At 54.1% G+C, this 27,063-nt stretch overlaps 9 protein-coding genes across 9 annotated transcripts; 3 read left to right on the plus strand and 6 right to left on the minus strand.

Moving 5' to 3' along the window:
- Positions 1-678: 678 nt before the first annotated feature.
- Positions 679-1,300, plus strand: NCS54_00379900 (NADH dehydrogenase [ubiquinone] 1 alpha subcomplex subunit 1; the record flags this gene model as incomplete). Its single annotated transcript, XM_053149356.1, has 4 exons — positions 679-867; positions 922-1,021; positions 1,130-1,224; positions 1,280-1,300. Exons 1-4 carry the CDS (start codon positions 820-822, stop codon positions 1,298-1,300), a joined length of 264 nt encoding a protein of 87 aa, XP_053005331.1. The 5' UTR covers positions 679-819.
- A 217-nt stretch (positions 1,301-1,517) lies between these two features.
- NCS54_00380000 (Cytoplasmic tRNA 2-thiolation protein 1) lies at positions 1,518-2,684 on the minus strand (the record flags this gene model as incomplete). The annotated part of the gene is made up of 1 exon (XM_053149357.1): positions 1,518-2,684. The coding sequence occupies one exon, from the start codon at positions 2,682-2,684 to the stop codon at positions 1,518-1,520; it is 1,167 nt and encodes a 388-aa protein (XP_053005332.1).
- Positions 2,685-3,095: 411 nt separating this feature from the next.
- NCS54_00380100 (60S ribosomal protein L8) lies at positions 3,096-4,316 on the plus strand (the record flags this gene model as incomplete). Its single annotated transcript, XM_053149358.1, has 4 exons — positions 3,096-3,161; positions 3,430-3,501; positions 3,553-4,062; positions 4,116-4,316. Exons 1-4 carry the CDS (start codon positions 3,159-3,161, stop codon positions 4,314-4,316), a joined length of 786 nt encoding a protein of 261 aa, XP_053005333.1. The 5' UTR covers positions 3,096-3,158.
- A 1,114-nt stretch (positions 4,317-5,430) lies between these two features.
- NCS54_00380200 (Nuclear transport factor 2) lies at positions 5,431-6,276 on the minus strand (the record flags this gene model as incomplete). The annotated part of the gene is made up of 6 exons (XM_053149359.1): positions 6,123-6,276; positions 6,040-6,057; positions 5,897-5,961; positions 5,769-5,840; positions 5,607-5,708; positions 5,431-5,541 (listed from the first exon to the last, which is right to left on the minus strand). The coding sequence occupies exons 1-6, from the start codon at positions 6,130-6,132 to the stop codon at positions 5,431-5,433; spliced, it is 378 nt and encodes a 125-aa protein (XP_053005334.1). The 5' UTR covers positions 6,133-6,276.
- A 655-nt stretch (positions 6,277-6,931) lies between these two features.
- Positions 6,932-8,599, minus strand: NCS54_00380300 (Beta-lactamase domain-containing protein; the record flags this gene model as incomplete). Its single annotated transcript, XM_053149360.1, has 3 exons — positions 6,932-7,367; positions 7,413-8,413; positions 8,477-8,599. The coding sequence occupies 3 exons, from the start codon at positions 8,597-8,599 to the stop codon at positions 6,932-6,934; spliced, it is 1,560 nt and encodes a 519-aa protein (XP_053005335.1).
- Positions 8,600-9,936: 1,337 nt separating this feature from the next.
- Positions 9,937-11,774, minus strand: NCS54_00380400 (Hypothetical protein; the record flags this gene model as incomplete). The annotated part of the gene is made up of 3 exons (XM_053149361.1): positions 9,937-10,287; positions 10,342-10,697; positions 10,751-11,774. 3 exons carry the CDS (start codon positions 11,772-11,774, stop codon positions 9,937-9,939), a joined length of 1,731 nt encoding a protein of 576 aa, XP_053005336.1.
- Positions 11,775-13,164: 1,390 nt separating this feature from the next.
- Positions 13,165-14,484, minus strand: NCS54_00380500 (Hypothetical protein; the record flags this gene model as incomplete). Its single annotated transcript, XM_053149362.1, has 3 exons — positions 14,416-14,484; positions 14,170-14,354; positions 13,165-14,101 (listed from the first exon to the last, which is right to left on the minus strand). The coding sequence occupies exons 1-3, from the start codon at positions 14,416-14,418 to the stop codon at positions 13,165-13,167; spliced, it is 1,125 nt and encodes a 374-aa protein (XP_053005337.1). The 5' UTR covers positions 14,419-14,484.
- A 497-nt stretch (positions 14,485-14,981) lies between these two features.
- Positions 14,982-19,368, minus strand: NCS54_00380600 (Hypothetical protein; the record flags this gene model as incomplete). The annotated part of the gene is made up of 5 exons (XM_053149363.1): positions 14,982-15,151; positions 15,213-18,762; positions 18,818-19,104; positions 19,163-19,267; positions 19,326-19,368. 5 exons carry the CDS (start codon positions 19,366-19,368, stop codon positions 14,982-14,984), a joined length of 4,155 nt encoding a protein of 1,384 aa, XP_053005338.1.
- Positions 19,369-20,274: 906 nt separating this feature from the next.
- On the plus strand, positions 20,275-26,999 carry NCS54_00380700 (Hypothetical protein; the record flags this gene model as incomplete). Its single annotated transcript, XM_053149364.1, has 4 exons — positions 20,275-20,526; positions 20,585-20,909; positions 20,963-26,904; positions 26,961-26,999. The coding sequence occupies 4 exons, from the start codon at positions 20,275-20,277 to the stop codon at positions 26,997-26,999; spliced, it is 6,558 nt and encodes a 2,185-aa protein (XP_053005339.1).
- Positions 27,000-27,063: the final 64 nt, after the last annotated feature.

Consider the following 27,063-nt stretch of genomic DNA (forward strand, 5'->3'; position numbering starts at 1 on the left):
ATGCGATCACGTTCGGCTCATCGTATTTGGGGCTGAAGACGCGGCCTTGGATCGAGGGGTCCCGTGCGCGTAACAATAAGGGTAGGTCGCCCTCGGCTAATTGTAGAATTGCATCAAGCTAGTCGACTGTGTTCGAGAAACGCGTCCGTATTAGAGTCCGCCGTAGTAGGGATGCGATTAAGGCGAAGCGCTGGAGTAAAGCGCGTTCAACTTGCGAGATATCAACCAGCTGTCGCGGAGCTTGTTGCCACAGTGCGTGCGACTCCGGCCTCGGGTAATGCACCGGAGATTTTGGTAGCGTACAGTGCTAGATCTGTGGTCGCTAACTGTCCTGACGTGCAGGGATGAATGTGGGGCCATAGCAGAGGTGAGCAAAAATAACTAGGAGCCAGCTGGTGAATGTAGAGAGGCTCTTGATGCTCAGGACCTCCATTTCAACACTTGAAGTGTTCTAAACTGCAAATAAGTTGGCTTATTTGCTCTTGAAACTCATAGATATCATTCAAAAGCATTGATTTGCTGTAATTAAGTTCCTTTCACCAGAATTGCCATCAACCCGCGGTGCTCAGTCCTTTTTGTCCGCCCAACCTGCACGGCCAAGCCCGATGCGCGCCTCAGGCACCAACCTAATAACCAATCGCTCAATCGTCAATGGCTCGGTTGACGACGTGAGCTTCAAGTCAAGGCCCGGCCGCTCGGAAGACCTACGACCACCGCGACAGACCCGGACGACAGGTCAGACCTAGTCAATTCGATTCCTCCCTCGAAGAGAGACCTAGCGGATACTTTCAAGTCTGCCCAGGCAGCACCGACGCGACCATGCCCGTCCCCTTCGAGACCCTTCTTCCCTACGCCATCATGATTGGCGTACGTCCGGTTCGGCCCTGCGACACGACAATATGGAAGCTTATTGAGTGATAGATGTTCGGTATCTCTGGTACCGGTCTTGCCGTCATCAAGACCTGGCAGAACGAGGGCAAGCGACCCCGTTACTCCGTGGACCAGTGGGACAAGGTAGGTTGTCTGTGCCGAAAGTGTTGGGTTGATGCTAATTGTCTCTGCAGCAAAGTATGATACGCCTTGAACGAACTTGCGATTGACCATCTGGATACTGACCGAGGGCTACTAGTGATGGAGCGTGACCGCCGACTTACAGGAAGTCTACGAGGACAGACGGACAAAGCAGTGGCACCCATAGGGTTCGAGTTGAACAACCCGTGGAAGGTGAGTGCCATTGAGCCCCAGCATTCTGTTCATGAATACTAACTCGAGACAATAGTTGGAAAAACGCTTCGCTTAGAGAACGGCACGACAGCCGATGCGAATCGCCAAAGTGCCGCAAGCCAGCAAATGTACATATACAACATGAGAGAGATGAGGGGCATGAGGCCAAGGGAAAGGGATGAATGGATAGGAGAAAGAAATGAAAGAGAACATCAAACAATCATTAGACTTGGTCTGCTATGGTGCATCGTGAACAAACGCTTGAGTTTGCTGTCCACAGCAGGGGTATCTTATTATATGGCTATCTCTGCTCTGTTCTTATTCAGGTTCTCAAGCAGTGTGCAAGCCTGGCACATTGCCTGACTTGACATGTATCCGCACTTGACACACTTGCCCAGAGTCTGCAATGGCGTAGCCTCCTTCTGCCGCCTAGTCCTTATTGGCAAGGCCACTGCCTCCTCCTCCTTGGGAGTTCCGTTGGCCGTGATCTCTGTCTCCTGGGCCTTGTGGTTGGCCTTCTTCTTGAGGCTAGCCTCAACTTCGGCCATCTCGTTGCCAGAGGTGCGTCCGTTGGCTGATCCGCAGCCTCCAATTCCTTCGCCTTCGTCGCAGGCACATGGACCCCGGTTCTTCTCTGGTGTGAGCCGGGCCATGTCCTCCCCGCTTCTGACAATGTCCAGGATTGCACTTGGCCGAACCTTTTCAAGATTCTTGATGAGGCCTCGAGCCGTTCCACGGAAGGCCTCTGGGCTGTATATGCACTCAGTGCTAAAATAGTCCAGCTTCTTGTGGTGGGCGTAGAGCACAATCTCCTTTTCGTATGCGTACTTGAGAGGTTTGCTCCTCTTCACGTCGCTGTTGGAATCGCCAGTGACGATACTGGTGCTCCGAGCTAACCGCGGCAAATCTCCTCGAAGAAGGTTCATGAGAACAGTCTCGGCGATGTCGTCTGCGTTGTGACCTGTTACGACGTGCTTGATGGCCAGCTTCTTTGCCCCTCGATCCAGGGCCTGCCGTCGAAATACGCCACAGTAGGTGCAGTTTCCCTTCTTTCCGATGGTCTCGACAACCTGGTCCATAGTCCATCCATAAAGCTCGTCGTAGCCCACAATCTCCAAGGGCATGTCGTATTGAACGGCATTCCGCTTAACCGTTTCGAGTGAATCATCTCGGTATCCCTTGATGCCTTCGTCAACACTCAAAAGTACCAGGTTCAGTCCGTAGTCGTGCCGTTCGTTCAAAGTTTTCATCACAGAGGCCAAGACTGTCGAATCTTTTCCACCCGAGGCTCCGATGGCAACCCTCTCTCCTCGGAAGAAGAGTTGAGAGGAGGTGATTGTGTGGTGTACTTCATCCTCAAAGACTCTGAGGAAGCACTCTCGGCATAGCTTGTGGTGATTCTTGGGCCGCTTTACGACGGCCCTGTTATTCTGACATCGGTTGCAAGGCGTAGGAGGCATTTTATCTTCTGTGTTAACGCGGTGTTGCTGAAAGTGTCTGAGAAGACTGGAGATCTGAGATTTGCCCCTCTGACGCAAGATCTGGGGATTTCAAGACCCGATATCAGAATACCAGCGAATGTTTTCTCCTTGAAGTTCGTTGGGAGTATAGCGATGCTCAATTTTATTGTCGATGATGTATTTACGAATCTAGGCTCTCATTTCTCACTTTCTCTGGTACCTGACCTTTGACTCGAGGCGATGACTCGGGCTGCACTGTGAAAGGTTCAGTCACGTGCACCGACCACGAAAATGGATTCGGCTCCAGCCCCTCCAAGTGGAGCAAGAAGTGGGTCCTGGCTTTTCGCGGCAGGAAGCCCTAATTAATTCAACACCAAAATCTTTTCGTGCCTTTTCTTCCCTTTGAAAACCATCCCTCATCGCCATCCCGGACTCTGCTCTTCAACCCACGAGCAACTAACCCACAGATCCAAGATGGTGAGTACATGAAACAACACACCTGGACTCTAATGGCCACAGTTTTGTGAGTCAAATGTGCCTCGCGCGCAATTGAAGCCGCAGTCGTCGCTTCTCGCGATTTTGACTGTCGGTATTCCGCCTGTTCGTCTACCTTGACCGGTGTCGAGCAGGTGAAGACTTGGCTGGAGATGCGGCGTGCGCAGAAATGCCACGACCTGCTCTCGTTAGAGTTCAGAGAAGACCTTTTGGCTTGAACGCCTTGCTGATCTTCTTTTCTCAATGACAGCCTCCCAAGTCCGGCAAGAAGGTCGCTCCCGCCCCTTTCCCTCAGGGTAAGGCTGGTCGCAAGGCCCCCAAGGTTAGTCAACTTGTCTTTCGTTTAGGATCGTCGGTCACTGACAATCATCAGAACCCTCTCCTCGAGAAGCGACCCCGCAGCTACGGTGTCGGCCAGGACATCCAGCCCAAGCGAAATGTCTCCCGCATGGTCAAGTGGCCCGAGTATGTCCGCCTCCAGCGACAGAAGAAGATCCTTCAGATGCGCCTGAAGGTTCCTCCTGCTCTCGCCCAGTTCCAGCACGTCCTCGACCGCAACACCGCCGCCCAGGCTTTCAAGCTCCTCAACAAGTACCGACCTGAGACCAAGGCCGAGAAGAAGGAGCGTCTCCTCCAGGAGGCTACCGCCGTCAAGGAGGGCAAGAAGAAGGAGGATGTCTCCAAGAAGCCCTACACCGTCAAGTACGGCCTCAACCACGTCGTTGGCCTGATTGAGAACAAGAAGGCTTCCCTCGTCCTCATCCCCAACGACGTTGAGCCTATTGAGCTCGTCGTCTTCCTTCCCTCTCTGTGCAAGAAGATGGGTATCCCCTACGCCATTGTCAAGGGCAAGGCCCGTCTCGGCACTGTTGTCCACAAGAAGGTATGTCAAGACACCCACAGGTATCGACCGAACCCTTTCTAACATCTCACCAGACCGCTGCTGTCCTCGCCATCACCGAGGTCCGCTCCGAGGACAAGAACGAGCTCTCCAAGCTCGTCTCCGCTGTCAAGGATGGTTACCTTGAGAAGCACGACCAGGCCCGCCGACACTGGGGTGGTGGTATCATGGGCGCCAAGGCCCAGAAGCGGATTGAGAAGAAGCAGAAGGCTCTCGAGGCTGCTACCAAGATCTAAGGCTTTTTCTTAATACCCCTCACAATGCATTGCGATTCTGGGATCAAACGGTGTTGCACGGTTCAGGGCATGGAAAATGAATGAATTTTTCTCGGGTTACGTTTTGTCCCATCCCACTCGCAGTGACCTGTGGGGCCGGTTCCGGACCTCAAAAAATAGATGATGAGCTTGCTCTTGGATAAGACTTGCAGGGCAAAGTGAAGTTTTATTGGCCCACGACTCATTTCCATCCATCGAATCGTAGCGAGAGCAATTGCCAGGGCATAATGCCATGGCTCCATTGCCCAGACCCCAATCAGGTTCAAATCATTAGGCACACCGTAGGCTTGTTGGGCACAAGCAGTCATGAGCCGGGCGGAAACTCGACATGTCCATTGGTGATGTGACACACATCATGTCCTGATGACATAGTCATGTTGGTCAGAAGTGATTGGAATCAAATCAATTGAGGTTTTCTCGTCTCGACCAAGGTAAATGATTAGAAAAGGATTTCCCTTCACTGACAGCCTTTGTGCTGACTGTGTTTCGCCCAGATTTCAGTGGCTGCTATGTCACCCAAGTAGGGCCCTGAACAAACAATGCGTCTCCGTTAGCCTACCTCTGACAGTTAAAGGGAGAGAATACTGTTGGGCAGTCCAAGGATTATGCTCTGGCAGTCTCTGAGCACATGTGCGTCAATGTATTAGGTACCCCTGCTGATGCCATGCCTGCAAGCGAGCTGTTGACGAGAACCAATCAAATATTTGGTACCAGCAAGAAACCGCATTGTCTCCTCTCTTCACGCAATATGCAAGTCATTTTTGTTGTTACTGCTTGTTGACAAGGCCTAAAGCTGAGCTCGGTACCTCTGCCCGTCTCGAATTGAACAAAAAGACGTGTCGGAAGACCAATTGTCAGTCAAAGACCCAGCATGCATTCCCCCCCAACCCCTGGTTTCTTTCCCACATCCCCGTGCTCTAAAATTCATCAGATCGTCAAAAGGAAAAGCCGTCTTGAGTCGCCGTCGCTGCTTTAATTTGCCCTCTTGTCGTCGCCCCACTTGGTGTGTCTTGTTTAACTCGCTTTCTCCTCCTTCCCCCAACAAAAGGCGTTGGAAGTGCCGTCGTTGACTGGCTTAACCGAAGACGAGCTTGAAGATGTCGTTGTAGACAAAGTACTGGCCAGAAGCATCGCGGGCCAGCTGGAAGGACTGGCTGAAGTTCATGGGGCGCTGCTCCTCGTCGACCTGGAGAGAGTTGTTAGTCCACAAGACGGTTCCGAAGCGCGGTCAGGCAATTTTGTGTATCGTACCAGGAGGGCACCGGTGATGAGGATGATGATACCACCCTCACCGTTGGAGGGCTGGGCATCGAGGGTCGAGACCTGGTGCTTGACCTTCTCGAAGGGAAGGGACTGATTTGTACGTAGTCAGCAAGGGCCGTCCTAAATTTCGACCGGAGCAGTGTTGCATACGCTCAACTTCTCGATAATGGACTCGGCACCGAGGACGGAAGCAGACTCGAAAGTCAGCATAGACTCGGGGCGCTATTCAACTTGTCAGTAAGCTATGAAGCAAAGCGCCACAATATGGCATCACGTACGTAGAGGGCAGCAAGAGACTTGCGGTCGGAATCGAACGTGTTATAGTAGAACTCGATGAACTGCTCTGTCGGAGTGTATTAGCGACTCGCAAAGGCACGTACTTGCTCGCTCGCGGCTGAGCTCGCAGGCTGTCTGCACATACTGGCGACATCCTCAAAGTCTAGAAGTTTGTGCGCGGTTAGTTTCTTCCCATGCCACTCTCAGCAAGGCATTCCGAGAACTCACTGTTGGCCATTTTGAAATCTGGAGACCTTTCTGGTCTGGGTATATCGCTATGTGTGTTTGGAAAGGGAAGCAAAAGGTCGCAGATGACGAGAGTCGGGGGGAGATGGTTGGGTTTGTCGCAAAGTCTGCCTGAGGGGGGAGGGGACGACGAGGACGACGAGCAAACGGAGATGAGATCGATGGTGGGGTTGAGGGGAGGGGCACAGTGCAGATTGGGCACACACGTCAACCTGCCCGTTGGTGCGCTGCCATGGAAACGTGCCCGATTCTGCGGCGTCGGGGCTGGGCTGGCACAGTGCGGCCCCGTTACAGGCATAAATGGCGGGATGGAGCTTGGTTAGGGCGATATTGGGATGGGTCGACCCCCTGCTTCGGCTTTAGAATAAATTGAGGCGCGCTGGAGGAAAAAAAATTCTTGTTCCGTCTACAACAAACCACAGACTGCCAACAATCACAGTCAGCGATTTGCTGTCTCAACATGGGAAGCCTCAAGTGAGGATGGCCCTGATTAGCTGCAGTTCATGGCCTACATCTGGTTCATGGCCATGATGGCAATGTCTACGAATAACTTGCAAGGTACGTTCCACAGCCACGACACGGCAGCTCTCCCGCCTTGTCCTACACACCAAAACCAGCCTCACCTCCTTCATGATGACAAAATCTTCCATTAAGAACGGCCAACTGAATCACCATGTTGATTTCAAATTATCAAGCTCAACAGTCTGACATGTTTCCCATCTTCACATTTTTCACATTTTCATCTGGTGCTAGAAGCAGTCTCGCTAACATTGGCGCCTCAAGTCTAGGTACTAAGCTTCTTTCACTCTGTTGAAGACGACTTTGCCCTCGTGCTGGTTCCCAATGAGGGAGTAAAAGTCCACCTCGAGCGCCGTGGCCTTGCCGTCGTGCCCGATCTTGAACTCGACCTGCTCGCACTCGCGGAACAGGTTTGGACTGCCCATCTCCAGGGCGTACATGATCCACCAGGTGCCTGAGACGTGGTGCAGCCTCATATGGATCCGCCACGTCGCGTCGTCGCGCTCGGCCACGAGGATATCCTCGCCCTGCTTGTCGGGGTGTGGCTCGGCCCGTAGCTCAATCGTCTTGTACCCGGGGTCGTAGTATTTCCCTGCGAGGTCTTTGACGCTCACCGGCGATGGGACGGGAGGGTTAGGCCTCTTGGGAAACAGATTGTCCATAGACTTGTCGTAGCTTTGAATAAAATGATCAATCACTGAACGCCACCTGTACCTGGTCAGCGTCTGTTATCAAATGTCAAGGCATACATACCCTTTGGCCGCGTCCGTCCGCTTCTCAGGCGCAATGTCCAGCTTCTCATCAAGAAGCTTGTACAGCACTGTGTCAATGACAGCGTTGGAGGTTATCGACGTATTCCCAAACGCCACGAGTCCAAGCTTGTCGTCGGGCAACCAGATGACTGTACTCCCAGCAGCCATCATGCCTCCGCCGTGGCTGTACATGAGGTGGCCATGATACAGCACCCGATCCCAGCCCAGCGCATACGTGGTCACATCCTTCCCGTCCCTGGGCATGCTCTGGACGATGCGCGGCGTGCGGATATCCTTGTGGACAGCCTTGGAAAAGGGAGCCTTCTCGAACAGCATGCACTTTACCCACTTGGCATAGTCCTCCGTGTTGGAGATGATGGCTCCCGCACCGCCATGCTCAATCACGGAAACGTCCTCCACTAGAACATACTTGCCAGTCTTTTCATCCCAGTAGTATCCCGCCGAGAGGTGTTTTGGGCTCGCTCTTGCATCATCCAGGGAGAGATATGTCGAAGTCATGCCCAAGGGTTCAAAGATGAGCTCGCGCATCACCTCGCCGAGGGGCTTCCCCGTGACCGTCTCGATGACATGCGACAGGACGCCGTACATCAAGTTACAGTACTGAAACTTGACGCGCGGCTCCTCAGACAGACGCAAGTTCCTCAGGTTGCGCGTTACGTCCTTGACAGTAGCATGTCTCTTGCCCCCATCTCCATCATCCAGGAGCCTCGACGCCGACTGGTCATGCCTCGGCATCCCCGTGCGATGAGAAACCGCATCCTCGAGCGTGAGGTGGTTCGTAGCCCATTCGTCCTGTAGGACAAAGTCCTCTCTGAGAATAGAGCTGATGGTCGTCTGCCATCCCTTCTCCAGGGCAGGATACTTCTTTGAGTCGATAAGCTGCGCAATGACGGCTCCTGCGAATGCTTTTGTCGTAGACCCAGCGTACCAGAGCGTTTCTGGTGTGGCTGGTGTATCTGGGAGTGTTGCAGTGCCGTAGCCCTTTTGCAAGTCGAATGTTAGTGACACAAGCTTCACTTATATCTTTTAGAAGTAGAGACGCACCGCTGTGAACACTTGATCTTTGTCAATGACTCCAACCGAGATGCCAGGAACTTTCCACTCATCCAACTTCTCCTTGACGAATTTGGCAAGCTCTTCAGTCAAGGGGTTCTTAGCTTTAGCCATCGTTCGTTGTTCTTGTGCCCGGTATAGCTCTAGCCAGGAAGATTCCATTGATGAACGCATGCCGTCAAGCCCACTCTTAAACCCCGAGATATCTTTCTGGCTTATATACCCCATCCATCCCCGCAGAGATCTCTAGCCTGAAGGATTGTATCTACATTCCTCATTGTTGTCGTCTCCCATGGCGATGCGGGGTCATATTGTCCCGAGGTGCGTTGGACAAAAGCTGCAGAGTCCTTTGTGTGTACGCGTACGGCGTAGAGTCATCGGCCTGCCCTTTCAGGCAAGACCGTCAGACATGTAAGCCCCCTGTACAGGCCAAATTGACCGCCTAAATAAGACATGTTCAGTAACAAAGGGGATGGTTCGTCACAGAAAACAGATCCAGAAAGGCGGTAGCAGTGCCAAGACCATCATACGTACCATGCATGCGGATGGGGAGATGGTTATGCAGGTTGTCACCCTATTCAAGGAAAAAAAGAGACGCCAGGACCTATGATAATCCTCCCCTAGAGATGGTCGATAAAGTGCTGTAAGAAGTAGATAAGAGAGCTCTAAAGTATATCATTGATTATTATATATCCTCAACTATTTTACTATCCTTTTTTACTTTCTGTGAATTAATCATAATGCTTAAGAGGAGTTGGCAACCCTCTTGATATTGACGGGAGGTGTGTCGTTTATTTCTTTACACGCGTGGTTGTCACCAACATACAGCACGCAGTGCATGCTCAATTGAGCAAGACTTGTTACGTCAACGCCATCGTCATCCAAGTCAAGTCGGTTGACGTCCCTCACGCTGAAATAGGAAAATCATGGCGCCAAGGTAAGGTAGGTTGGTACCTGATTCATATCCTGTTTGAACAAGCAGCATACTATCTACATGTCTCTGTTACACAAAAACCATGGTACCTGGCGGGCTCAAGAGCTCGGCCTGTTCGATCCTCCAGCCTCTAGTTCCCAATGCCTCCAACATCAAGAGCCTCCGGTCTCCTGCAAAGACACACAGTCGAAGCCTCGATACAAAACAAGCCTCGTTCCCCCTCAACACTGGAGTAACAAGCCACGCCAGTCCGACCAGTCCTGTCATTGTGGACGAGCGCCACAATAGTCCCGTCCGAGAGGGCCTCCCTTTGTCCACAGTTTTTGCTCGATGCCATGGCCCGCCAGTGGTCTGTATCTATCCTATACCATTCGCATCGACACCCAACGCCAGCCTTCCCGCCTGTGCTTGGCCCGTCCCCTTGTCATAGTTCCTGATTTATTTTGGTGTTAGGCCATCTGCCGAAAGGGACGCTGTATGAGTAAAAATCAGTCTAAAAGGCAAAAGACTCGCTCCTTCACAGCTCTTCCTCCTCTTCGGCCTTTGGTTTATGCACCTCAGTCGTTGACGGTGTTCCCGATCCAGAACCACCACCGACAACCGAGTCCAACGCAGCACTCAGGTTTTGCGTAGCCGACAGATTTATGCCATCGGCCGTGTGGTCCACACTGGGTCGATACTTCTTGAGTGGGCTCTGAAGAATCGACTCGCTGGGCGTGTCGAAGCCGGCCGCGTTGGCTAGGTAGTTGTTGAGAGGAGATGCCCCTGTAGTGGATGTCTGGGAGGTAGATGCCCCTGCGGGATTGGGGGTTTGCGAAGACTCGGGAGTCGCCTTGCCGTCTGGGTCTGCTGAATGTGCCCTCTTAAGCTGTTGCTGTTGTTAGTCTCGGCTTTGGGAGAACAAGCCAGCAAGGGAACTTACGTGAATACGATCCACGCCCTCGGCAAGCTCGCCCTGGAACTTGACATCTTCTGGCGCAAGTTTGGTATGGATGTCCTTATCATCCACTTCTTCCATCTTGGCCAAGACTTCGTCAGAATCATCGTCGTCATCGTCGTCACTGTCGTCGGCAATGTTTCCGTTGCTCTTCTTCCTTGCCTTGCGCCGTCTCGAGGCCTCGGTGGCCTGGTCGCGGAAAGCCGAGAAACCAACGGTACCTCCAGCCTTCAGAGGTCCCAAGTTGGAAAAGTCGAGCTGGCCAGACCGTCGCTTGGCTGAGCCAGGTGTCGTCTGAGGATTCTTCGAAGACTGCAAAACACCGATCTTTTGCAATTGCCCTATGCAGTGTCAGCTGTCTGTCAGGTCAAGAATGAATGTCCGTGATACTTACGCTCGCCTCGGTAGAAAAAGGTGAAGGTGGCATATGGCTTATCTGGCCCATCGATACCTGTAACCGTCTGCGTGCTGATCGTCTTAGGGTCAAGAGTCTTTGGCTTGGCAAAACTCGTGGTGTGCTCGACATCAGCGTCGATTCCATTGCCCTTGTTGGAGCCCATGTCATCTTCGTCGCCATCGTGGGCGTCGAACTGAGGTGAGTATTCGCCCTTCTTGATTTCACCAGAGGCGAGGACGCGGAACATGGCGACCTTGATCTGTCCAGTCGCCTCGGGCGGCTCGTCGTCGTCGTCGGACCAGGAATCAGAATCGTCCATGACAGCCTCGATCGGCGACTTGTCGTCGGCTCCGTAGCGTAGTGTGTCTCTCCGAGGGGTAGAGCCGTCACTAGTGTTGCCTTCAAGGGCCCGTTGTCGTCGCCGACGCTTCTCAAATTTCTGACGACGCTTTTCTAGCTTTTCGGCAGCGTCATGTCCCTGCAGGTCGAGACCGTTGAGCCAGCGCTCAAGGCCGACCTCGCGGAACAGGAACTCGCGCTCAGCCAGGCCGCCCCCTTCCGAATCGGGAACCTGTACCCAACGGCTATTCACCCAGGTCTCCTCGCCCGGTCGTAGCAGAGTAGCAACCTCCTCCTTGGCTCGGCCGTCAAAGTAAATGTAGGCAGCGATGGTCTCGTTGTCCGAGTTGGTCATGGGATAATAGGGGTTCACGACGCCCGAGTACTTGCCGCGTTCGCCATGAGAGTCGTGGTTCATACCCCCAACAAACTGAGGCTTTGGGTACGGGTTGGCCTCGCTCGGCTTCGGGGTCGAGTAGGGAATAGGCAGACCCGGGGTGAGGAGGGTGATTGAGATTGCGAACTTTGCAGGCTCGGGCTTGTTGGACTCGGCCAGCTGAGGCTGGGGCACGGGAATGTAGGTGCTGATCCGCGAAAGACGAGACTGCTTCTGCATGCCGTGCTCTGGCAGCGGGGCTCCATTCGCATGGATGCTGACCGCAATGCCCTTGAAGCAGGGCATCGTGGCGGGAGCGGGTTAGGGGATGTAGCGCAGAGCAAAGGTCGGGATGAGGAGAGGCGGAGAGCGAGGTCGAGGACGACGACGGAGGCGGGAGCGGAAGCGGAAGCGAGAGACGAGACGGGACGGGTGAGGCCGAACAGGAGCGAGCTGCTGTAAGCTCAGCGCAAGCAAGCGAGGAGCAAGCAGCAAAGGCGGTCGGTCGCTCGCCGATGGTAGCCAAGCAAGACAGTTGGTGTGCTCAGCTCAAGCCTTGTCGAGATGGTCTAGTCTGGAGGTGACTCGAGGAGGCGTCGAGAGGAACGAGCGGGCGGCGGTGGAGGTGGCCGCAGTAGTTTGAAAGTTAGCCCGCAATAGTGAATAGCAAGTACTAGCAATGGATGGATGGGTTGCTGGCGGTCGGTGGTGGAGGATTGTGGGGGCGACTGATCAATGGTCGAGAGCCATGTCTCTTTGGACGACGACGACAGTTGGAATCGGCGAGCAGCCAAAGAGGAGAGTGACAAGAGGAACCTGGTTTCACAGAGCAAGGAAAGCGCAGCCCAGCCAGTCGGCGGTGATGAACCGAGAATGGAGGAGCGAGATGACTTTTGTTCGCGGTGCGGTGCGGTGCGGTGCGATTGAAGTGGAGAGGGAGGTTCACGATTGCTCCAAGATGAGCCCAGGCAGGACCGGGGGGTGTTGGCGGCTGGACTGGGCCACCAGGTACTGTACAGCAGGTACAGCACGGAACTGTGCAATGGAGGGTCACGACAGGGCGCCCGCCACTTCAGAGGGGTCATCTCCTCCCTCCAACTCTCATGAAAGAAAGCCCGCTGCGAGATTAGTGGAGGCTGGCTACCGTGAAACGTGCCCAGTCCAGGGAGGATATCCCCGATGGCTTGAAAGTACCTTTCAGTGACAGCCGAGGTACCGTCTCGACCAGCAAAGCGGTGTAGTTTCAGCCAAAACCACATGTTCGAGACTTTGGGTCAATCACAGAAGTACCTCGACCGCCTTTCAGCCTCAAGGGCCTTGAGCCCGGGCACCTCAATCAGAACCATATCAATTCCCAATTCGGAAAGTCAAGATAAATAATCACAAACAACCGCAATTGGAGATTTCTCAATAGTTAACCCGAGAATCACCTACAAGAGCCATTTCAACCATTTATGCTTTATTCGTGATTCCCCTTCCTCAACTGGCAGCTCAATAACTACAGCTACCAAATTGTCACGTCGTCATAGAAACGCACCCACTCAAAAGTAAACTTTACACAAGCTATGAACGTATGCTGCAACATGTTTCGTCTTCTAGAAACGCCATTAGAAGAGAGTTATTCCCCTGAACCCAAGGTATCCTGTTGTGTCACTAGTAATACATCAACATCCCTCCAGAGCTAGCTCCTCGCTCCCTACTCCATCCTACTCCGCGATGCTCGTCTACGGATACTCGAGCTGCCCTCCTCACTATAGCTTGTGCCAATTCCCGAGTCCTTGTGCTGCACATCTTCTTCTTCCTCCTCCTCCTCTTCAAAGCTCCCCTCATCCTCATCATCGGCATCAGCTCCCGCGCGAGGAATTTCTGATAATGGTTGCTCAGGGTCCAGCTCGTGCTTAACATCTGGCTCATACTTGAGAGGCCGTTGCTTCCCATACGTCGGAAACGTCTCTGGGTGGTCCGTCTCTTCTTCGTCTTCTTCGACCCCTTGTGGCCATGCCTTGCCGTCAACCTCTTCGGGGGGTGGTCCAGAGGCAAGACTCCATAATCCCCAGGCCACGGCCATGAACATGATCTCGCAGATCCAGAAAAGAAAGGTAAAGGCAACGAAAGTGGAGATTCGATAGTGTACCATCAGCCAGCGGAGCCCGCGAAGCTGGGCTGTAAGCTGCAGTGCAGCATGGTATATCTGAATTGTCTGGCCCGCCTCCACCTCAATATAAGCCGACTTTGGGATCATGGACCCCTTAGAGAACCATACCCTTTCTGCTAGAGGTATCATCATTGTGCTCGAACTTGACCCCGGCGCAAATAGATGGTAGGCCAAGAAGAGGACGCGAGATGCGAGAGAGACGAACGGATCCACGTAAGGGAACAGGGCGGGCCTGCGTGAGCTGAAGAGGACATTGGTAGTTCCAAAACCACCATGCTCGGCTGCGTGCTGTCCAGCCTTAGCCTGAAGCTCAAAATCGGCCTTGGAGTCGAGCATGTGCAGGCTTATCATGAAGTTGCCGCGCTCCACATTCGGGTTCGATCGCGGCATCGTCAAGCTCAGCGATACGTCATATTCCTGCTGCGACTTCATGGGCGGCAATTCGAGTGATGCGATGCCATATGGGTTGACGCCGGAGCTGCGGCCAGCAATGTCAGCGAACCACAACTTGAAATTGATTACGATGCGATGCGCTGCGCTACATACCCATACTGGAGGTGGACAGGCATCGTCACCACCTCATGGGGGAGAAAATTCTGGAAAAAGAGAGCCGAAGCAATGGCCGCTGTACAAAGGAGGATCACAGCACCAGACACCAGGAGCACGCTATTGACGAATGCCCGCTGGACTGGCTTCGACGTGACGATGCGGGCAGTCTCTTGAAGGGTATCCTGCGCAGGTAAAGTGTCAGTCGCTTACATCTGTCTGTCCAATTCTGGAGCGACAACTCACCATGCTAGGCCAAATATGTCCGACGGTGCGGACTGCATGGATGTTGCGAGAGAAGGGTTGGTTGTTGGAGTAGTGTAGTATTCAAGGGAGAAGCAAAGCAATGGAGCTGAGGCCGTGTGTAGCATGTGAACGTGGGCAGCTGGAGCTCAACAGCTCCCACGTCATACCAGGGTACGTACTGCGCCTCTAACAAGGGCACTGCAGTTTAGGTACATCACCAACAGCAGCAGCAACAACAACAGCAATGCACAGCAAGCAAGAATAATAAAATTGAATTGAGAATTAAGAAAGTATCCATCCCTAGCTTAGCTAAGAGAAAGGGCAGCTCATACAATTTTGCCTGCGTAACAAATACCAAACGTCAAGTCGTAACAAGGACAACCATACAACAAAACAAGCAACTTAAAGCAAAGCCCCGGCTCCATGCCAACCAACCATCAATAAGACAGCGTAAAGAAAGAAAGGTATAATCCAGTCGTCAACAAGAAAGAACCATCAATCCCTAATGGTCCAGTGTCCAAAGCCACACAAACAAGCCGCTAAATCGCTCATATCGTTTTAATCAATCAGCATGCCGAGAGGTAGTTGCTTGGGACCAGCCCGACACGTCCATCTCCGCCGTGAACTTCGGCCTCCCACCATCCATCATCTTGGTGACGAAGGATGGCCAAGTAATCACCCTTGGCAAAGCCCAATTCCTCAGGGATGGCTGCTTGATACATGTACAATGCACGTGCTGCAAGCATCTCATGTTAGCATACATTCATTCATCAAACTTGTCGGATTTGCAAACTCACCATAATGCAAGATAGGTCTACCGTCAGTAGTGTAGAGTCGTGAGGGGTCAGCCACGCTCTGGCTGCGTTGACGAGGACTGCCCTCGCCATAGTGGCTCATGGCCCTGGAAGCAGGGCGGCTGCCTCGGCTTGCCTGAGATCCATAGGGGTCGTCAGTTGGCGCCAGCTGGACCGCCATATCGCTACCTGCATAGCTACTCTGAGGTCGGTTGTACTGGCCGTATGGCGACGGAGAAGGCCCTCGGCTCGTGGCCTCCTGAGGATAGTATCCTTGGGTAGACCCACGCTTCTGAGGAGAGCTCATCACAGATGGGGAGCGTTGGCTAGGGGCATAGGGGTTTGGCGATGCCGACCTATAGCTCATGTTGGAAGAATCGTTCATGGGTGGCTGAGGAGAAGTGCTACGTGTTGGCGCCGGGGAGGTAGCTCTGGGCATATCAGTGCCTCGGGTGCCGGGCCGAGAGACTGGGGATGAGCCATAGATGCCGGATCCTCGCGACATGTCACTTCCTCTTGTTCCAGGTCGTGATAGCGGTGGTGGGGGGTCGAAACCACGAGTATCCATACGAGACATCTCAGTTGCCCGAGTGCCTGACCGTGTCACAGGTGGCGTGTGGTAACCAGCTGTCTCTCCTCGGCTCATATCCGTACCGCGAGTGCCTGGGCGAGACATAGATGCTGAGTTATAGCTGCCAGGTTCAGCTCGGCCCGTCTCTGTCGCTCGAGTAGGAGGTCGCGACACGGATGCTGAGCTATAGCTTCCAGTATCAGTTCGCCCGATCTCAGTCGCTCGGGTTGGTGGGCGGGAAACGGACGCGGAGTTATAGCTTCCAGGTCCAGCCCGGCCCATCTCTGTAGATCGAGTAGGCGTTCGTGACATGGACGCCGAGTTATAGCTTCCCGGTTCGGCTCTACCTGTCTCCGTGGAGCGAGTTGGTGTTCGTGACATAGATGCTGAGCCATAGCTTCCAGTATCCGTGGCACGAGTTGCTGGTCGTGTCACAGGAGAGGCGCTGTAGCTACCAGATTCGCCTCTGCCATGGTCTGTGGCCCGGGTCGACGGTCTGGCGGCAACGGGGGAGGTGCTGAAACTATCTCCCCTGCCGTGGTTGGTAGTTCGAGTCGCAGGCCTGGAGGTGACTGGAGGGGTGCTTTGCGCTGCAGGCTCAGCTCGCTTTGTTTCTGTGGCTCGAGTGTTAGATCGCGAAGCAGTAGAATTGAAGCCACCGGATCCAGGGCGTGCATTTTCCGTAAACATATTCCTGGTCTGGGCAGTGGCCTTCTTTGTAGCCTCCTTCATTGCCCTAGAGGTTACAGCGGGAGGAGGCACACCCAGCCTCGAGATTTGTGTCGAAGCTTGGGTCTGGTACGACGGAGGAGGTGTTCCTCTCTTTGCTGCTGCCAAGTCCTTGTTCCCGGGGATTGGAATTGATCGCGAGGCCGCTTCCCGAGAGTTGGAAGTTTCAGATCCCGGTGCGGGTGTAGAGATGCCATGGTAATGATCAGCAGAGATGCGAACCGAAGACTGCTTTCCTAGCGTAACGCCCTTGAGTTCTGCAAGAGCCAACGCGATGGGATCCGTCTCCTCTGGTTCCTTAGCAGCGGCTCCAGGCTGCTTCTTCGCATCTGGGTTGGAAACAGGGAAGACGTTCTGCCCAACACCAAGAGCCAGGCTTGCATTAGCATCGATGGGTTCTGGGCTCTGAGTGCGCTGCTGTGTCGTCACACTTGCCGGTTCTTGATTATACATGAGTGGTTTCCGTACTGGACTGCCAGAGTTTTGAGCACTGGGCGCGTGCCATGTGTTTCTGTTTGATGTCTGCATATCCTTCGTGCTCTTGCGCCTGAAGGGACTGTGGTTCTTCAAAAAGCCACCGCTCTTCTTTTTGGCGACGACCTTGGCGGGACTAGGGGCTGATGCCAGGGTTGGGGAAGGAGCTGAGGCAGGAGTAGGAGCTGGAGCAGCAACAGGAGCTGGAGCTGGAGCTGGGGCGGGAACTGAGGCGGGAGCTGGTCTTCCGAGGTCTGGTTTGTTGACCATCGGATTGGACTTGATTGGGTCAGGCATGATAGGATCTTGCTTGAAAGGCGAGGTCTTTCCACTGGGCGGCTCGATGCTAGAGAGCGAGGTAGGGTTCGAGTAATCACTGTGGGAGTCTCTGCTAGATGGTCGCGCGGATGTGACCTGGGAGCTGCGGTCCGAGATAGGGCTTGGGCCAGTTCGGCAGAGCATGGTCATGCCGTCCAAAGGATAGGGATCGTGGGGGACTGAGGCTACCGGGCCATGTTGGTTGATGTCATACCCCGTGTGAGCTGCCGCCTGTTGGCGACGGTAAGGGTCCTCCACTGGTTTCCTGACCTCCATCGAGGTCCTGGAATCCACGGGTTGCCTCATGTCATTGGTGGGTCGGATCTCTCCCAGAGGTCGAACCTCGGCTGAAGGTCGTGTCTCGAGTGCAGGTCGAACCTCTCCGGAATGTCGCATCTCAAGGGCTGGTCTGGTCTCAGGCTGCCTCATTTCCAAGGCTTGTCTGCCGCCGCTATGCCTCTCAGAGTGTCTCATGTCCTGGTGCCTCATATCTTGGTGTCTCATATCCTGCTGCCTCATGTCCTGGTATCTCATGTCTTGGTACCTCATATCAGTTGGCCTCATATCTGTCAACCTCATGTCCGCAGGCTGCGTGTTGAGGGGTCTCATCTCATGAGGCCTCATCTGCTGGGGCATGTGGTGGCCCATGTGGTGAGCCACTTGCTGCGAGTGCTGGGCTGGTGGCTGGTGGCGCTGTTGAGCAGGATGTTGGAACTGCTGTAGTTGTTGCAACTGCTGAAGCTGCTGAGGCTGGGCAGCCTGTTGGATAGGTGCCTGAATGGTCTCATCGGGAGGTGGTTGAACCAACTTCTGAGGTATGGGGTTAGGCTCGCGTCTGCTCAAAGGACCGGTTTCTCTATGAGCAAGGTCCTTGGCCAACGCAGAGTTGGGATCGTGATGAGACTCAAAGGTCGAGGGTTGGGGGGAAGAGGACCTGAAGGCGGGATTGATGTTCCGGGGAAATTGGGCAACAGAGTATGCGTCGTCCTCTGAAGCCTCGGACTGGCTGTCGTTGATGTCGCCTCGGCAGAAGTTGATGTACTTGGGTGGATCGGGGATCTCCTGTCCTGTTCCCTTCTCGTTGATGAATGTGACAATGTCCTTTTCCACGTCCATCGTCTCCAGAGATAGTCGAATCTTTTCGCACGACGAGTCGTCACTAACGCAAACCGTGGAGGCAATGTTGGCAAAGGTCCACAGGCTGCTCTTGGTAAAGTCCAGGCGCTCCTCTTCCAGGTCCTGGAACTTGTCGGCCGCCGCCTTCCACTCACGGTTCCATCTTGCTGTCGTATCCTCCAGGGCTTTGACAGCGTTCTCGTATTCTGTGTTGGAGGTTGCGAGGCTGATTTGCGTCTTTTCTAGCTTCGCCTTATTCCGACGCTCTTCCTGGCCCATGACCATGTGGCCTTGAGCCAAGTAGCCCTTGATCTTCAGGCATTCTTGCTCATACTTGTCTCGAGTCTATCATCATGTTAACATTCATGTGGCTTGAATGTCTAACGGTTGGTTGACGAACCTTGTTGACATGCTGTGTCTGTTGCGTCTTCGTCTTGAGTAGCTTCTCAACGGTGTTCTGAATAATTTTGCGACGCTCCTTCATGCCACCGGTGAAGGCGGCGAGCGGCTCCTCAAGTTCGCTCTTCATCTCCGCAGAGATGTTCTGGTGTTGTTTGGCCATTTGCTCGACCTCGCCTCGGACAGTATCCAGTGATGTCTTCAGGGTGCCCGTCTCCTGGGATCCCAACGGCTTCCGGCACAAGTTCATCATCTTGCGGGCGTATTCTTCCTCGATCGATGCTCGCGCTGCAGAGACATGCGTTAGAAGTGAAACCCTGAGAAGGAATTTGCAGACTTGACATACCACCGTAGAATGCCCTTAGTTCATCGCATGTCGTCTTGGCTGCTGCCATGCGAGCCAGCAGTGGTGTAACTCCAGCATCGTCCTTGCCCCAGAAGTTGTTTGCGACTGCAATTGCTCCTGTTAGTGATTTCTTGTCCATCAAGAGCGAGGCAAGCTTCCTTACAAGACAGCGCAACGGCTGGTGATTCTATCATTGACGCAGGCATCTTGCCTGGAATAAGTCAATGAACAGGCAGGCTAATGTATTGTGTAATAATTGATGTTGAAAAACAGAAGGACGGTAAAGGGACCAGCCTCAGTCGCACTACACTCCAAGCTTCAGATGGAGAAAGCGAAACATGAGCTATAGCGTTCCATGGAGCTGTGATAAGGAGGATGGGACCGCCAGGTGGTTGGCCCTGGCATTGTTTAGAGTGGCGTGGACATGGTTGATGGGACAACCAAGAAGCACGGGCCATGCGTCGCTGGCACTGCAGACCCGGCCGAGTGACGACGGTCGTGTGTCGACCCCCAAGCACGTGATGCGGGCTGCCGTGGCGGGAAGGCTGACCCCGACTTTGTAGGACCGGGATTTATCCGGTGCATTGTCATTTTCAGGACCCTACCTTATCCTCCGACCTACCTTACAGAGCACCTAACCCCAACCACATCCATTCCATTCGTGCATGTATGGACAACTCTTGACGAACTATCAATACGCATATTCATCACGACTTGTTCGTCGACCGACGCCGAACCGCTCCAGGCTCCCCCCAGAGCTTCCTAATACGCTGCGTTCTCGGCGCTGTACCCCTCGCGACGACAATCACTGGACACGACACGCACCTCCACCCGCAAGTCGAGTCAGGCTCTCTAGTCCCCTCCCGGCTGCCACTTCGGTTGCACGATCGCGCGCTCTCGAACTCCCCTCTTGAGCCTCCCCCGTTTCGAGCCTCCCCCTCTCGATCCCGATCGCTGTCCCGCGTTGCCGCTCCCCCATGTAGGAATCCTCTATATCGACTCTTCCTCCCACAGACTCACTCGCCCGCTCGCTTCCTGAGCCTCTCGGTCTGCCACCACTCCGAGGGCAGGCGCTCCCTTTTTTCATCCCCCAACGCTGCGAATACACCTCCATGGTCCCACCACCTCGAGCGGGATCATTTTCGCCCAATCCTGCGCAGACTCTTCAGACGGGTTCGAGCCATTCTCCCCACCCATCGCAGGCCGCCATCCTCAGTGCTGGCGCAAGCCCAAGCGCCAGCAGTCCGACGGGCACCAACTCCCTGACCAAGATTGTCGTGGCCCAGGTCTATCTTCTGCTTAGCACCATCAAGGAGGATAAGGACCGCGCCAAGTGGGAATTGCAGGTTGACCAATTGAAGAAGGTTGGGTCCTATCCCATCTCAGCCACCGCGTCTTGCTGACGGTGCAACCTCTTTGTAGCTCATCGATGAACACGGTATGGAAGTCTTCTCAAAGTACTTCACCCGGCTTGTCGCCGGCAATGCGCCGCAGATATTCCCCGGCCTCAACAGGCCTGTCTCGAATCCAGGCAACTATCACATCCTCGTCGGCGAGATGCGGAAGATTGCGCACGATCCAGAGCAAGCGAGCAAGATCGCCGAGTCAATTGAGAGCGGCACTGAAGACATCTTCCGCGACTTTGACCTCTCGACCTTTATGGAGCATTTCAAGCTCGACGCCCTGGAAAAGACCCTGTTAGCTCTGGCCTTCAAGCTTGGCTCCCGAACCGACTTGAAAACCAAAGGTGAGCATCCGGTCCAACACTATCCCGCAACCACAGACTCATCCTCTTTCTAGCCGACGCTATACTCTCGACAAACTTCCCAACCTTTGTCGATATCATCTCTCGACCCGAACTCGAAGCCCATGCTGACCTTACCCCCTCCTTCATCGCCCTAATCATCGACCGATTCCTTCAGTATCACCCTCCCAGCTTTAATCCTTCTTCTCGTCGAGATCTCGAGAGCTACCTCGCAAAGCGATATATTAGCGTGGATCAACCGCCGCCTTCCGAGGTTCTAGCTGCTCTTGACCTGAGCAGAGTGCTGGCCGATCGACCTTCCAATGGCTTGGTTCGGTACCTCCAAAAAACCGGCATCGAATTCACGCGAGACGAGGAAACTTGTGTCTCGTATCTACAGAACCGTGCCAGCAACCTACAGCTTAACGCCGAACAAGTCTCCGCCGCCCTGACGTTCACAACTATCACCCAAACCCCGCAACATGACCCCAACGTCCTGGTGGCGGCCCTCAGGAGGGTACTGCCGAAATCCTTTGACTGGATGGAGGTGATTGGTTATTTCGATCAGCCGTCCGCTAGGGTCTCTTCCCAGCAGTTCTTGCGTCTCTATAACGCCTTTTTACCAATAGCGCAAGACCCAAACTCTGATCTGGACATCCAGCGGCTCTGGGGTGGCGTGTGGAGGCATCCAGAGGCGCAGCTATCCTTTGTCAGTGCATACGCCTCTCTAACCCCCGAACAGCTTGACGCGACGACGATCCCTGGGCTTCGGCGCAGTATTACCCTAGACGACTATGCAAACTCCCCTCCCAATGTTCGCGAGCGAGCTGCTGTGGCTGTCAAGCATCCGCTCGTTTCTGTGGCTGCTCTCTCCTCAATCTTCAATGTCGCACTCAGTTCCGTTGTGGCCTCCACAAGCGTCGAAGCGAAGAGGCTGTTTCAAGAAGTGGTTGTCCCGAATCTCGACATCTTTCTCGTTTCCGCTTTCGAGGTCCCTCGCCAGCATTGGGCAGCAATGGCCATTGATACACTGAACTCCTTGTTCGAGAACTTCCTCTACAAACGCTCACCTGAGTACGACTTCGTTCTCGATAGCCTGTGGAAGAAGGACAAGGAGTGGGTAACGCAGCGCTTGATTGACGCGCACGCCATCAAGCCTGTTGATCTTCCCCTTGTTTTTGAGCACGCAGTCAAGCACAACTGGTTGGATTCGCTTGTGTACCTAGCCAACGGGTTCGGTATCGACTTGGCTGCGCTGGCTCACGCTGAGGGATATCTGGACCTGTCTAAGTGGGCACGATTCTACGCAGACCGGGGAAACGAGATGTCTCGTACTCTTCTGCAATTCCTAATGATCAAGGCCAACCTAGAAAGCCAATACCAACGAGGCGGCCCTGATGGGCAACCGCTTGCAAAGACTACGACAACTCTGCAGGTTCGAACCGTATCAGCGCTATTACACATCCTCGAAGATCTCTTGCCCAAGGGTCCTGTCCAGGAGCTCATCATAATTCAGCGGCACTGCATTATAGCGTACCCTCGACTGATCAATTATGGCGAAGGCTACGACGACATCATCGACGCCAATGGCAAGGATGGAAATGCCCTCCCCCCAACCGCTAACAGTAAGATGGAGGAGCATTACAAAAAGATGTACAGCGATGAAATGCAGGTTCGAAACATCGTCGAAGTTCTTGATCGGTACAAGCATTCCAAGGATGCTCTGGATCAAGATGTCTTTGCCTGCATGATTCATGGACTTTTCGACGAGTACAGCCACTACGTCGATTATCCACTGGAAGCCCTTGCCACAACAGCCGTGTTGTTTGGCGGCATCATCTCGCACAAGCTCATTTCGGGGCTGCCTCTCCAGATAGGACTTGGGATGATCTTGGAAGCAGTTAGGGACCATGTGCCCGAGGATCCCATGTACAAGTTCGGTCTGCAAGCGCTGATGCAACTCCTAGTCCGGTTCCGGGAATGGCCCCTTTTCTGTCGGCAGTTGGTCCTGATCCCGGGTCTTATGGGAACAGAAGCGCACAAGAAGGCCGAGGAGGTCGTGATGGAGCATGAAGAAGATCTTTCTCGCGGCCCGAACGGAGCGGGAACGCCACATGGAGTCCGCTATCCAGGAGACACGTTTCCCAACGGAAACTCTGAAGAACAAGCCAATGCAGACCGCCAAGCTCCTGCTTTCTCCTCCATCAATGTCGACCCTCCGGCCCCCGAGATGGATTTCGAGGACCCCAACGAAGTCGAGCAGGATAAGGTCCAGTTTGTTCTCAACAACATCACGGAAGGAACACTGGTATCGATGTCCAGCGAGCTGCGAGAGACCCTGGAGCGAAGGCATCAGCAATGGTTCGCCTGCCAGCTTGTCGAGGAGCGTGCCAAGATGCAGCCAAACTACCATCATGTGTATCTCGAACTCGTCCGGCTCTTGGAGGACACGTCCCTTTGGGGCGAGGTGCTGCGTGAGACGTACGTCAGCGTGTCCCGCATGCTTAACTCAGAGGCTACGATGCAAAACTCTACGGAAAGAACGCATCTCAAGAATCTCGGCGGCTGGCTCGGTCTCATGACTCTTGCGCGCGACCGACCGATCAAGCACAGGAACATTGCATTCAAGCAGCTACTGATCGAAGCGCATGATACGAAGAGGCTTATCGTCGTCATCCCTTTTGTGTGCAAAGTCCTTGTCCAAGGTGCCACATCGGCGGTATTCCGGCCTCCTAACCCTTGGCTGATGGATATTATCCACCTACTGATCGAGTTGTACCATCATGCTGAGCTGAAGCTGAATCTCAAGTTCGAGATTGAGGTCCTTTGCAAGGGTTTGAATCTCGATCACAAGAGCATCGAGCCCTCGGGAGAAATCCTCAACCGACCGGTCATCGAGGAACCAGCGGATGTACCGCCTCAAGAACAGATAGATGCCTTTGAAAATCTATCTCTGAACGGCATGGGATCCGCCGTCGGGGCTGGCCTCTCCCCCCAGGCCATTGCACCGACTATTCCAGACCTCGGCCCTCTCATTAACATTCCCCCAACCAACGAGATGGTTGTCACCTCCACCCGACTCCACGATATTGTGCGGACTGCTCTCAGTCGAGCCCTGCAGGATATCATTCAGCCTGTTGTGGACCGGTCCGTCACTATTGCTGCCATCTCAACGCAGCAGATGATTCACAAGGATTTCGCTACCGAGCCCGATGAGAACCGCGTGCGAACCTCTGCTATCAATATGGTGAAAGCCACAGCGGGAAGCCTCGCGCTTGTTACATCCAAGGAGCCACTTCGAGCCAACTTTACCAATTACATGCGGAACCTGTCGAACGACATTCCTCAAGGTCTGCCAGAGGGTACCATAATCATGTGCGTCAACTCCAACCTCGACTTGGCCTGCAACATCATCGAGAAGCAGGCGGAGGAAAGGGCGGTGCCTGAGATTGAGGAGATGATGGAGGGAGAACTGGAAGCTCGTCGACGACACCGAATGCAGCGACCCAACGAACCTTACTTCGACTCGAGCCTCAGCCGCTGGGCCATGACCATCCCGCACCCGTACAAGCTCTCGCCAACCAGCAACGGATTGAACAGCGACCAGATGGCCATATACGAGGACTTTGCTCGACAACCCCGCAGCGCCGCTGCCCCTACTCCCTCTCACGGTCCCTCGACATCCGACGCGACTAGATCTCTCGCCAACGAGGTCTTGCAGGAGCAATTCACGGCTATGCCCAATATACCAACTCCTGCTGAAACCCCTGCAATTCAGCAACATCTAAGCACTCAGATGCAGCCCTATGCCCCGGTCCACGCAGGAGCCAATGCCATATCTAACGGAAGGTCGCCTGGGTTCACCATGGATGTCCGCGGCCTAGCTGAGCGAGTTAACAAGCTACTTCAGGAACTCCTGAGGGTAGCAACCGAGGCTCGCGAGGATCATTTCCAAGGCCTGCCACGACCCCATCCTGTCCTGGACGTTGTCGATGCTTTGGTTCAGCACATCATCAAGACATCGCAGAACTCGGAGGAATTCGCCATATACGCCGCTGAGCAGATCAGCCAGATCATCTTCTCGCCAGTGGAGGACAATTTGACGCTCGAGAGCCTGGTTCATGTTTTGGAGACGTTGAGAAAGATATCCGGCCCTGCACTTAACAATCGTGTCCGGGCTTTGTTTAGCCAACAGCCAGGGCCCACCTTCTTGAGCCTACCATTACTGGCGGCATTGACTCGGACTGACTTGCTGGATTGGAGGAACATCGATCTTGCCATGTCCAAGGCCCTCCAAGCCCGTAAGGAGGGCTCGCTCGACTTCTTGGAGCACATGCTTGACCTTACACTTCTCAACAACCGCCCTATCGCCCTGTATGCTGATTTTGTCAGGACCCTGGAGGCAGCATGGGCTTGGATCAGAGAAGACCCCGGCTCGGCTATTGGTCAACGAGTCAGGTCCAAGCTGATCGGCTCTGGATTGTCGCACCCTTCACAGGCAGACGACCAGGCGCTATATCGACAAGATCAGATGGACTATGTGCTGGACGAGTGGGTTCACCTGTGCAACAACCACAATGCTTCGGACGCGTCTGGATCGATCTTTGTGCAGCAACTGCAGGCCAAGCAGGTTATCCGAGACCGTGATGATTTCTTCGTCTTTCTCCGTACCGCCATCGATACATCGGTTGAGCGATTCGAGCACACGATGCACCCTGGCGCTCTCACCGATGTCTACATCACGGTCGATGCGCTCGCCAAACTGATTGGAACCTTTGTCAGCTTGCAGTTTGACACATCATCTACGCGAGCGTCATTTGTCGACTCGACCATGGCGCTAATCACACTGGTCCTCAACCATCACAGCGTCAAGCGAGGGGAGCAACTGAACCAAAGAGTCTTCTTCCGACTACTGTCGATGCTCTTACACGAGATCCACGCCATCTCGGAGGACTTTTCTGAAGAGGAGCGCCGCGACATTTTGCTCAGGATCGCCTCCCGACTTGCCGGCATGGGCCCTGCTCTCATTCCTGGCTTTACCTATGGCTGGCTCTCTCTTGTTCAGCACCGCGCCTTCATGCCGGTACTCCTCCAACTGCCCGATGGCGCCGGATGGGGACTGTTCGTCGACCTCGTGTGCCAGCTCTTTGAGTCTCTTGGGGATCAACTGAAAGTGTTTGAAGTATCCAACATTGCCAAGGACATTTACCGAGCCGCGTTCAAGCTTCTGATCATCCTGCAACACGACTTCCCCGATTTCGTCGCGGCTAACCACGTCAGAATCTGCGCCAGCATCCCGCCGCACTGCACACAATTGATCAACGCCGTGTTGGCCGCCAACCCACAGCAGAGTCCCAAGTTTGTCGAGATGAATGCCAAGGATCGATCCGACGAGTCCAGGGTCCATCCCGGCCTGGTGAACGAGGCCACTGCAATCCTCCGAGATGCTGGCCTGCTAGGCGTTGTCGACCAGGCCCTCCAGAGTGGCCCGTCAGAGGACATTGTGGCTAACATCACGCACTCCATGACACACAACGCTCCCAAGGTGACAACATATGGCCATGTACCTGTTGCAGTCAACCTTGCCGTCATCAATGCCGTGGTCATCTACATTGGGCAGCACGCCGCGGACCAGGCAGCTCAGGCTGGCACGGCTGTCACAGTATCTGGAGACGAGCATGAGGTTTCAACTCTGTCCCTCATCATCCACGAACTCCCTGCCGAGGCCAGATACTATCTTTTGGTCAGCGTGGTGAACCAGCTACGCTTCCCCAACGCGCACACCGACTTTTTCAGCCAGGCCCTCCTCTATATCTTCAGCAAGGACCTGGAGGATCCCGAGGAGACGGAGATCCGACAGGGAATCACGCGGGTCCTCCTGGAGCGGCTGGTTAGTTTCTGGCCGCAGCCATGGGGCCTGCTGTTTACGGTTGTGGAGATTGTCAAGTGCGACAAGTACAATTTCTTTGAGCTCCCTTTTATTAAGGCGATTCCTGAGGTAGGTTTGAGGCGTGTTTGGCAGAGACTTCCAGGAGGCTAACAGTGTCACCATAGGTTGCTGAGAAGTTTGGCCAGGTGGTTCAACGAGGTTAAGATGCATGATGTGACTGACTATATGGCGGGAACTGGGTATAACGGCACAAGGAGGAACGAACCT

This window comes from Fusarium falciforme, chromosome 3 (genome assembly GCF_026873545.1).
Source record: "Fusarium falciforme chromosome 3, complete sequence".
Taxonomy (NCBI): domain Eukaryota; kingdom Fungi; phylum Ascomycota; class Sordariomycetes; order Hypocreales; family Nectriaceae; genus Fusarium; species Fusarium falciforme.